Genomic DNA, 12,137 nt, shown 5'->3' on the forward strand with positions numbered 1-12,137 from the left:
ATAAAAATAAGAAAAATCCAATAAAAAAGAAACACTTACAGATTTTTGAAATTAAACATAGAGTTGTTGACATAGAACAGTTTGAAAAAATAGGCTGAAGAACAGGAAGAACTTAGGCGAGGGGTGAATTGCTGGGCTGAAAGATAGAGCTAAAGGGTTCTCTCAGAATGTGGCACGAAGAGATGCAGAGATGCAAAGTACAGAGGGAAAGTTAAGACATATGTAGGAAAGAGCCAAAAGCTTAAATGTCTGTCTAAAAGGGGTGCCAGCAGAGGCCAAAAGAGAGGAGAAAGTAAGGCCACATATTAGAAAAAATAATATCTAAGGATTTATGACAGTTGAAGAAGGATATGAATCATCAGCTAGTGATATCCCATGGGATGCAAAACAGGAATAAATGTTTAAAATATATACACTAAGTAGAAAAATTTTAGGAAACCAAGGATGGGGAGAAAACCCTAAGAGCTACCAGAGACAAAATTGGATTAATGAAAAAAGCTGTGAGAATCAGATTGTTTTGACTTCTCATCAGCACCACTGGCTACAGGAAAGTAATGAACTAGTTTCTTCAATAATTTTAACCTATAATTCTATAACAAATAATGCCAAACTGTTATTCACAGTTAAGAGGGAATTGTACACATTTTTAGATATGTAAGAACTCAGTTTACCTCCCACAGATCTCTCTGAAAAAATTATTAGAAGATTACTGTAGTAGGAAGAAAAACGAATTCTGTTAGAAGTAATTGGTACAAAAAGCAATGATTAGGAAAAATTAATGAAATACATTAAGTATTATTGAAGTTTTTGAAAAACAGGAACAAAATTCTAGAATATATAAATGTAGCAGTTGATAAGGGTCAGGGGTATAGGAGTAGAAGGAAACAAATATTAAAACAAAAGGTGAAGAAGTGGGATTCTTTTACTGGACGTTTAATATAAGATGTGTATTCTGCAGAGAGGTATTTCAAGGGCATATGAACAGTAAAAGTATATACATATTTTTTAAAAAACCCTATGCGGTAGTATATTTGAAAATAAAAATTTAAAATTCCAGATCCTGAGTCCTTGCTGCCAAATAGGAACAAGCAACTGGAAGGATTAGACATTGATCAAAGGACAAGAATGAAAATTATCAGGACAAAATGGAGCATTTGAATTGGATTCTTCACTCTTCACATGAATGTAAGAATGCTGTAGTGGCTACAATATAAGGCCATGTTTAATTATTTAAGTTACTTATAATCTTTGCCCACACATTTACAGCTACATTCAATCCCTAAACTGTGCCAACTCTCTCACTCTGGAAAAATTATACCACTGCCTTTGTGAATTGTATTTGTGTCATTCCATCAGCTTGTTTAGGACACAGCCTAGGACACTCAATATTGTCTTTTCATAAAGACATCATTCTCTGCATTATGACACTGTCCTTCTTTTCTTTTTTAAAAATAAATTTTGCTCAGATTTCAGTATCAGTTTTTTCCTGAACAACTGGTTTGTTTTCATAAGTAATATTCAAACAGCAAATGTCTATTAGTTGGGTAAGCATCTTTTAATAATCTTAGCTGTTAGAGTTTTATAGCCAGGTTAGCAGTGGCATGTACTAAGTGTACTAATCCCCCTCTATTTTTTTTTTAACCTGTATTTTCCCTTCAGTTGGATTTTTTCAGTGATGACCCATCATCCATTCTCAGTTGCAATGGATTGTAGGACAGAGGTACAATGCTGGTTTAACAACACTCTCAATAGCAAAAGAAACACTCCCTCTATTTTTTTTTTAACCTGTATTTTCCCTTCAGTTGGATTTTTTCAGTGATGACCCATCATCCATTCTCAGTTGCCATGGATTGTAGGACAGAGGTACAATGCTGGTTTAACAACACTCTCAATAGCAAAAGAAACACTATCTCAATAAAGTACACATCCATTTAAAGGCACTTTCTCATTTCAGAAATGTTAAGATGAGAAGAAACATTGTTGCTTATAATCAAACATATTTATATTATCCTTTCACATTATACATATTTTTGTAAACCAACTCAACTTCTTTGAAGTAGGACACAAATTTAATTCAATAAAGAATGCTATCATTAGTTATTCTAATATCTGAAGAGAAAAGCAGCCTTAGCAGGCAGTTGTGTGTTTTGTAGAAGGTAATTTACCCAATAGGAATTCCTCAGTGGATAATAAAGAGTAGATAATTTCATATAATAGCTTGTCATTACCACATTGCCATGTTCAAACAACAGAGTTTATGTTCTGCTTAAGGTTCAGTAAGTTGCTGCCTGAGTTGTGGTTTTGGAAAAGAAGCTGAATTTCTACTTACTGGATCCTTCGGTGACGTTGCTGGTGAATGAACTGCCCCCCACCGAACTGCATCTTTTGCCTTCTTTGAATTGCTGCCTCCTCCTGGCCCACTGGTCTACTGCTTCTTCCTGGGAACCATCACTGGCTCTTCCACCTCTTGGAGCCAATTCCGGGGGTAACTTTTGGAGGCTATTTATTTCCAAATTCCAATCTGGATTAAATCACATTAAGTATGAAAGAGAGACATTTCAAGACAGAATGTCAAATATTCCGGTTTTGAAACATAGAATCATGGTAGATTAGAACTAGAATAATTTCATTCATCTCCTTCATGGTTCATTTTCTAAACTTGTATTATTATTATTATTATTATTATTATTTTTTTAAAAAAGAGCCATGTAGCTTAAGAAACAGATTTATATAGGAAAGCAGGGTGGGGGTGTGTGGAGATCACTTAGCATTTCCTCAGTTGGATACAATTCAACAGGCATTCCTTGGGTATCGGCAGTATGCCTGATACTATATCAGTTACCGTGGAGGGGCAAAGTGTAAGTAAATTGTTAAGTATGTGCCCTAAATTCTCAATAAGAAGATAAGATATTATTACCCAAATTAGTTCAATTACAATCTATGCTAATGAGTTTACTATTGACAGATTTATATAGGAAAGCAGGGTGGGGGTGTGTGGAGATCACTTAGCATTTCCTCAGTTGGATACAATTCAACAGGCATTCCTTGGGTATCGGCAGTATGCCTGATACTATATCAGTTACCGTGGAGGGGCAAAGTGTAAGTAAATTGTTAAGTATGTGCCCTAAATTCTCAATAAGAAGATAAGATATTATTACCCAAATTAGTTCAATTACAATCTATGCTAATGAGTTTACTATTGAACTCACGTACTTAACGGTTTCACTAATCACAACTATACACATTTCATGATGCTTTTTTTGCTGCCTATGTTGGTTCAAAATGAGGAAAAGGAAAAAAATGCCAAAATTCATAAAGGCTTTGCAAATTTTGTGTTCGAAAAAATCACAACGTGAAATATTTTTTATAGTTCCAAACTTCTGCCTTCTGTCATCACAAGTGATGACATTGTGTATTAATAAAAAGAAAGAAAATTACAGAAAAATGACTGAAATACAAACTTTAAGAAAATAACTGAAAAAAGTAAGATTAAAAAAGAAAACGGAAATGGGAGAACATATAATACCAAGAAACTAATTTGATAGGTTAAAATTAGTTAAGATTTTACTTTATTTTACTTTTTGATAGTATACTAAAGGTAAGCAACATAAATTTAAAAAGAGGCCAAGTCTTAACTTTTATTTCCATTCTATTCCCCGCGGTAAATGAGTTTTTACAATTGGGTTTTTTCAAGTTAAAATCTATTTAATCAATATCAAAACTTGTTCTCAGAACTATTTAAATAATAAATGGGATATATCTATGAATAAATAATCTTTATTTTCATATGTAATTATTAATGATCCATTTGCATAGCATTTAAATTCACTTGCCAGGGCCAAACTGGTTGGGAGGAGGAAGAATCATTACCCAGTTCCTCTAACTTTCCATAACTCTGCAGTTAACTCTTACGTCTTCCCTAATAAAGGGGTGACAGGAAAACAAATTTATTCTATAATATTTGGTGTTCACTTTCTACATTCTAATGTCCACTGTGCTTGTTATTGGGACTGCAGTGATGAGCAAGATGATTTTTCATCTCTGGAATTATACAGAATAGTAGAACTTTTAAAAATGCTACAGAACTGACCTCTGACTGTTTTCTTCAGTACTTGTTCTAGTTCCATTATTTGTTGAAAGTGAGAGTCCAGGTTGACTATGAAGGCATCCACCAGAGGGAGAATTTTCTAATGTTAAATATTTTACATGTAATAGCAATTCATTTTTAAATTGTTGGGGGAACTTGGAAATCCTATGAGCCTAGTAAATTGTGTGTGATGGAAATATGTCCTTGTGATACGGTGGGAAAACTTTTCCTCTCAGGTATTCTCATATACTCAAATTAAGAGAAAGTATATGCCCTATGGTCTGTTTTGAAGTGTTATTTGAGAATCGCTGAAACACCTGCCAAGTTGAAAGCATCACTTCCATCGTCCTGCTTGGTTTTTGTGGAATCTCAGGTTTGCAAAGAATATAGAAGGTAATTTGGTTCAGCCACCCTCTATCTGTTAAAAACACTTCTACAAAAAATTCTACCAAGGAGTCATTCAATCTTAGCTTGAACATTTTCCAGACTCAAACTTACTACCTATTTAGTCAGCCTAATCTTTGTTTGTATACTTCAACTTAATAGTAAGTGTATCTCAGAAATCTTTACGTGTAAGTCTCTCAGTCATTCCAAGAATACCCAGTAGATGTTTATCGAGCCATTCTAGGAATCAAGCAATTTCCTTGGGCTGGAATGAAGACACTCTAGTCCCTTGAGAGAGTCTGTTAAAATATATTCTAACATTCTGTAGAAACAATATGTTAATCCATTCAAAACCACAAACATTTTACAAAATGCTATGGTTTGAATTTATGTGTACCCTCAAATGCATATGGTGGGACCTAAGACCTAATGTGATATTATTAAGAGGTGAGGACTTTAGGAGGTGATTAGGTCTTGAGGGTTCTGCCCTCATGAATGGAATTAGTACCCTTTAAAAGGGCAGGAAGATACTAGCTAGGCTCTTTAGCACCCGTCCCCTGCCCCCCCCGCTCCTGCCTTCTGCCATGGGAGAATGAAGCAACAAGGAGCTGTGTTGTAGCAGCAAGAAGGCCCTCACAAGACATCAAATTCCAGTGCCTTGATCTTGGACTTTTCAGCCTCCAGAAATGTAAGAAATAAATTTTTGTTCATTATAAATTACTCAGTCTCTGGTATTTTGTAATAGCAGCATGAACAGACTGAGACACAGAGCTTGATTGGGAAAGTGGAAAGCCACTACCTTGAAAGCCAGAGGGAGGTCTGGGAAGTGAGTGGGAAGACCAAGAAGCAGCAGCAGAACTGGGAGGCGCCCTGCTGGAGGAAAGCACGGGCATCGCAGCAGGACCCGGGCCCTGGGCTGCGCATGTACTGAGAAGTGCTGAAATGGGCACGGGTGTGGAAAGTTCCCAATTTCACCAGAAGTCAGCTTGCTGAAAATTACCCCAACAGTTGTGTTCTGTTTCAAGAAAAGGAATAATTTTCTATTCATCTTTTTATTCTTAGTGCTTGGCACAGAGCTTGGGATGCCAAACTTTCTGAGATCTTCAGTCCTCTATACCTTTTTGCCTTTGTGTGGGCTCTTGGAATCATTCCTTCTTTAGGGGTACAGAGAAATACAATATTTTATACCTTGCACCTAAGTTTTGTGTCATATTACATATAAAAGGCTGTTTAATTATGAATATTTCTATGCCATGTAAAATATCATCTAATCCTTCTTATTATCTGTCATTTTCTCAGGGTGGCCTAGTTTTGGTTTTCTCGTTACAATTTTTTATGATACAATATAGAATTTCTGTTTTTCTGGGCAGAGATCTTAAAGACATATTATGCTCCACTTAAAAACTGAAGAAATGAAGCCTTGAACAATCACCTTTTTAGCCAAGAATGTACAGCCATAGCATTTAAATTCACTTGCCAGGGCCAAACTGGTTGGGAGGAGGAAGAATCATTACCCAGTTCCTCTAACTTTCCATAACTCTGCAGTTAACTCTTACGTCTTCCCTAATAAAGGGGTGACAGGAAAACAAATTTATTCTATAATATTTGGTGTTCACTTTCTACATTCTAATGTCCACTGTGCTTGTTATTGGGACTGCAGTGATGAGCAAGATGATTTTTCATCTCTGGAATTATACAGAATAGTAGAACTTTTAAAAATGCTACAGAACTGACCTCTGACTGTTTTCTTCAGTACTTGTTCTAGTTCCATTATTTGTTGAAAGTGAGAGTCCAGGTTGACTATGAAGGCATCCACCAGAGGGAGAATTTTCTAATGTTAAATATTTTACATGTAATAGCAATTCAGAAGAGTTAGAGGACCCTTTGAAAATGTAGGCACAAGTTTGTGCTTGTATCAAATTTATAATTTTCTGGGGAAACAGTTTAAAGGTGTCCCAGTTCCTCAAAGCAATCTATGTCCTGAAAAGATTACAAAGTAAGAGTTAGAGGACCCTTTGAAAATGTAGGCACAAGTTTGTGCTTGTATCAAATTTATAATTTTCTGGTGAAACAGTTTAAAGGTGTCCCAGTTCCTCAAAGCAATCTATGTCCTGAAAAGATTACAAAGTCCTGGCTTGGATAAAAATACTCATAGCTCTAGGACAGTCAAATCCATGCAAACATTTATAGATTTATAGATTCAAATACCTTGTATTACAAATATTTTAACTGCTGAACTGGTTTTCCTGTTTTTTGGATCATTTGTTTTGGTATGTGAACAGAGTATTACACAAAGAAACCTGATGTGACTTCCCTGTATTCATTCTTTCATTCAACAAATATTCATTGAGCACCTATACTATGGGACAGGCACTGTCTACTGCTGAGGATATAGCAATGATCAAGACAGGAAAAATTCATATCCTTATGGATCTTACATTCTGGTGTGAGAAGACAGAACATAAACAAAATAAACCACTAAAATATACAGCATATTAGAAAGTGAAAAATGCTATTGTAAAAGTAAAACATGGAAAGGGATAGGGTTTGCCTGGGCCAGAGCGAGGATGGCTAAGATTGCAATTTTAAATTGAATGGCCTGAGAAAGCCTTACTGAGAATGTACCTTGTGAACAAAAATCTAAAGGAGATGAGGAGATGAGAATGTGGACATATGGGGGAAGACTGGTCCAAGGAGGGGGAGCAGCCCATGCAGAGGGCCTAATGCGGGATCTTGGCCGGAATGTTCTAGGAACTCAGATAAGTCAAAGTTGCTGAAACAGTGATCAAGGGAAGAGTCGTAGAAACAGCCTTTTAATGAACAATAGCTGGAATTGTTTACCAAATGGGACAATTTAAAGTCTAATGAAGTATAATATTGGCTTTGGGAGGGATTCTGACTCGGACTGTTGGGAGAAGCAGTGCAGGGAGGAGCCCGCCCCTGCAGGAAGGAGGGCCAGCCTGGAGGGCGCACACATCCAGCTGAGCACGGGTCTCCTCTGGGAGGCACGAGTGCTCTTACTGCAGGCTCCCTTGCAGTTCTAAGCAACTATGGACTGAAGCAAATGTTCAGATTAATATCACTGATCCTGATTTCGGGAGGTATATGGGCGCTGGAAAGCAGACGCTGTGACTGATCGTCTTTGCTTTACGGTGTTCATATCGAGCAGGTGACTGTATCGTTTTGGTACTGTTTGGGGGTATATATTCTCTATAAGTCAAATTTCATGTTTTATGCCAACATTTATGTAATCGATGATGACTTTTGTATTTCATTTCTACTCCTACATTTTATTATTTAATTTCACTAAAAAATTTAGGGATAGAACAACAACAAGGAAAAGATAGCTTCTCTGTTAAGTTTTATCATTCCAAATCCCATTTCTGAGGACGTTACAAATGCTATGGGAAGTTCGGAAAGCAGTTCTTCCTCATTCAAGACGTATTTTAATTTACAATATGGAATAATACTAACATTAAATGTAAAATAATTCAGAGTCATTGAAAAATACAACAAAGACCTTCTGTGAAGTGATGAAAATGATATAGTGCTGATCCACGATTGAAAGCAGACAGGCAGTATTATGTACTTAGGAAAGAGCTTCCATCTTAGTCCTTCTTGAGGTCTACAAAGAGTCTGGGTTCTATCAACGGTTTGAGCAGAGCCAACCAATGCACATGGGAGGTCACAGGTCCCATGGATGGCTCAGTTAGGATTAGCCATGGTCGTTTCTGGTTTTTGTCCTTTGCTTTAATTGCTATTCTACATGGTCTCCTGAGACATGCATACCATGCTTCTGCAACACCACAGCAGGGCTTAAAAACACATTTTATTATAAACATCTTCTTCCTATTTTTCTAAACTTGCTTAGCTTGCAAGAAGGAGAAAAATGGTGGGTTATTTAAGAGTGGCAAAAGGCTAACATTTCCTACAAAATTGATTTGGCAATACATCAACCTTTTAAAGAGAAATTGATTTTTTAAAAAACTTTATATTAAACTGCAGCCTTGGTGACTTTGCAATGCACTATTTATGGGTGGAGTGGGTGATAATGCAAAGAAGCAGGCTGATATATGCTTGCCCATGTTTCTCTAACTCTAAAATACTTAATATATTTTTAGCAATAAAGAAAAAATCCCAAGCAATAAAAAAAGCCCTCACCTTAAGACTTTCCAAAGCTCAAACATGCAAAAATAATAAAGTTAAAGATTTTGTATAGCCCACTGTACCTTTCAAAGCCTTCTGTTTCTGAGGTGACAGCAATATGTCTATTTGGTGATAGTAATTTTCGTTTGAGTCATTTTTGTTCTCATCTTCAGAATTTGACCTTGTTGATGAAATCCTTTGGCATTCTGCTGGCTCCTGTTTGCAACTGGTTAGTCCAAGCCTTTTTTCATCTTGGTTGCCGTACTGGTCTGCAACATTGGTCAGTGTTTTCTCAAAAAGAAACAGATTATCTGTAGCACACACTGCACAGTTAGATTCAGCAGTGTTTGGTGGAAAATCCATTTGGAAACAGACTTCATCATGATTCTCATTTGATAGGTTTTCAAAATCTCTGTGGCATTCATTCTTTGCCACTGGTGTTAACTGGCATTTGTCTTTTTCAACATTTCTCAGAGAGCTGGGTGACTCTTTAGAGTTTTTCATCCCCATGGGACAATTAGAATCAACTGTATCTTCTTTATTGTTTTGAGTAATTAATCTTTGCTCTAACTCATCAGTTAGGAAGGTCATAACTGGTACTTTTGTTTCACTGGGGGCTGCTGTCTCTGGGTGACTTGCCTGGGACTCCATTTGGTCCCATTCCTCAGTGCTATGGCTAACACTGTTGAGGGGACTCTCAGCAGCTAGGCTGCTGCAGGATATAGGCATTGGGGTTAGACACTGTGTTCTCTTTCTTGCCAATAGTTGCTGTGCTTTCATGTGAGAATCACTATTTAAAACGGCTTTGATAAGGTTTCTGTCAGTCACATCAGCATGCTCTCTCTCATAGTCTATCACAGATTCAGCATAGTGTTGAAAGGAAAATGTATTTCCAGAGGTTTCCTTAGATTCTGAATGTCTGGTGGTCCAGTGAGATGGGCTGAATGAAGTAGAAGATTTCAGAGCATTTCGACTGGAAGGGAAAGATACAGAATTTGAGTTTTCACAACATTCTGCAGGTGGAGTTTCGCTGCCTTTGCAATAGATGTTGGCTCCCTTTTCTCCTAAGAGCTGCATGCTCAGAGAAGACAAAGAACAAAAGTTGGAGTCTTTACCATCTTGAACTGGAAAGATGTTGGTAATGGTACTTGGCAAATAATTTATTCCTTTTGTGCTTTGCTGCATATGTGAGTTTGATGTGATATTTTCTGGAATATCAAAGTTGATTTTTCTCTCTTTATCCACATCCTTAGGATCCTCAAAAGGCATTTTACTTAAATCTGTATTACTTAAGCTTGTGGTCTTTAGGGTATCATGTGAGTTAGAAGGAATGTTTTTGAGAAGAGTCTCAGCCTCAGAGAAATGTTTCTTTCTGGGAGTGTTCTGATTAATTTTAAAGACCTTCTGCTGACAGATGGCAGATTCTACTTTGCAATCATCTAAGACTGAAGATAGTGTGTCAGGATTATTTTTCCCTTTCTCTGGAGTTGAAGTTAGAGAAACCACAACTGTATCAAAATTCTCCTCCTTCTGGACAGCAAACACAATAGGAGAAGAGCCATGGAAACAATCTGAATTCTGATGCTTGTTTTTAAGCTGCCGCTTTTCAGGGTCCCTAATACCAGACTGTGAGGGAGAACTGGAAGATTCTTTAGTGGTGTGACTGGAGGGAGTGTTTCTGTATTTAGTTATTTTTCTCCTTCTTTTAGGATGAGTTATATTAATCAATATATTCTGTTTATTACTCATATATTTAACTTTAGTTTCTTTCCCTGCAATGCTTATTTTCAGTGAGGGAATCTCAGTTCTGGCAATTTTTTCTTTATATTTAGATGGCACCTTAGGTTTTAATTCTACAAATATATTCTTGTTTTTAGGAAAGTAGTTCCTAAAACTACAGTGATATTTTGGATACCTATTTTTTGTTGGGAACTGTATTCCTGTTTTACAGGAAAAGCTTTTTTTGATTTCTATTTGTACATCGAAAGCCCCACACTTTACTTCTGTAATAAATTTGCCTTTTGCTGGTTTAATAGCTTCTACTGTGCTTGGGAAATCCTGCAGTGTAATTTTTCCTGATAGTGATTCTTCACAGTCATTAAACATGACCACTGGTAAGATTTTCTTTAGTTGATGAGAGATGGTCAAAGGAGAGTCATCATTTTCCTTTCCTCTATGTATTTTGCTGTCAGATGGAGGTTGTTTCTTATCTTTAGGGAGAAAAGAGGAATTCTGCTTTCCATTTATGGAAGCAGACATATGCTCATCTCCATTTTCCTTAGATTTCCCTACTGCCCCAGTCTGATGAAACACAGCCTCTGAGGTGTCTCCTTTGACTTCCTTTTCACGATCTTTTATATTTTTTTGGCATGTCTGACCAGCAGGCTGAGATGTACCTAAAGATGAAGGAAAAAAAAAAGTTTTCTGTGTCTACTTAGAGAGCAGATGTTCCAAATTCCAGGATTAAATGTAATGATGCATATCCTTTGTTAGGATTTTGGGTAAAAGTTTTCATTCATTTCTAGTATGTCAAGGTATTTTCCACAAAAGTTCATTTCTAATAAATATCTTATTTAAAATAAATTATCTTGGAGTACAGAATATCACCTGTTGATTTTAGGAAGTAAGAATTTAAGTTTTACTCTAAAAGAACAACTTCTAAAAGTGGGTAAAATAAAAATTTCAGAAGGAATGCATACAAGTACATTTTAAATGCAACTTCTTGTCAAAGAGCGAGTTGCCACGAGTAGGTTTGAACATGGCATTATAAGGAGGCTAAATCAGTTATAATATAATTTGAGATGGTGTTGCAAATAATGATGTGGATGAAGAGGAGGGAAGAGACCTACAGATGGTGTCTAGATGCCTTTCAAACAGGTAAGATAATTTCCTTTGCCTCGGGCTTTTTAGAGGATGGCTTCACAAACTCAAATGCCTGTGACATATGGCAGGTAACATCAACTAGTGGAGCAGGCTGGGTACATATACTCTGCTGTTCAGCTACAGCCAGTACTTGCCCCATGTCTTTGTGTTGCTAGATCCTCTCATTTTCCAGGAGAGAACTAGAGTCTCAATTCATTACACTGTGAAATCTTCTAATTTCTGAGGATTGGCTCAGATGTTTAGAAACCCACTGTAGGTGGAGGTCGATGTATTTAGAACTAACTAGGTTTGGCCCAACTGCTGGCTTGCACCCTGTGTTCCTCTGCTTTGTAATGTTAAAATAGTTTACTGTTAGAAATTTGTGAACCTGAGCATGATGTTCCAGATTTTGTGTAAAAAACGATGGGTGAAGTACAAAGATCTCAAATTCTATTTTCAGCTATATCTGAAAGAGATTATTTGTTAATGATATCATAGAAATCAAAGAACCAAGTGTTTCCAAGGATATTTTTAATAAGTTGATTGAGCTAAAAACTGGAAAGGATTATTTATGAATTTATTTTAAATGTTCTTAATTTAAACATTGTTTTTGTATATACTACTGTATTTTTATATAAATTACTTTATATAAAAATAC

The 12,137-nt window shown here is 36.4% G+C and overlaps 2 protein-coding genes across 2 annotated transcripts in view; both read right to left on the bottom strand.

The window, feature by feature from the left end:
* Positions 1 to 2,329: 2,329 nt before the first annotated feature.
* On the bottom strand, positions 2,330 to 9,208 carry LOC103610280 (the record flags this gene model as incomplete). Its single annotated transcript, XM_008594483.1, has 2 exons — positions 8,701 to 9,208; positions 2,330 to 2,521 (listed from the first exon to the last, which is right to left on the bottom strand). Coding segments are annotated over exons 1-2 (700 nt in total), but the record flags the coding sequence as incomplete, so codon positions are not given.
* Positions 9,209 to 9,314: 106 nt separating this feature from the next.
* Positions 9,315 to 12,137, bottom strand: part of LOC103610281 — a 14,790-nt gene continuing 11,967 nt past the window's right edge. The window contains exons 3-4 of the mRNA XM_008594484.1: positions 9,377 to 11,013; positions 9,315 to 9,329 (exon numbers count right to left, since the gene is read on the bottom strand). Of these exons, the coding sequence (XP_008592706.1) occupies positions 9,315 to 9,329; positions 9,377 to 11,013 (1,652 nt within the window). The remainder of the gene's footprint in view (positions 9,330 to 9,376; positions 11,014 to 12,137) is intronic.

This window comes from Galeopterus variegatus, unplaced genomic scaffold (genome assembly GCF_000696425.1).
Source record: "Galeopterus variegatus unplaced genomic scaffold, G_variegatus-3.0.2 Scaffold10866, whole genome shotgun sequence".
NCBI lineage: Eukaryota > Metazoa > Chordata > Mammalia > Dermoptera > Cynocephalidae > Galeopterus > Galeopterus variegatus.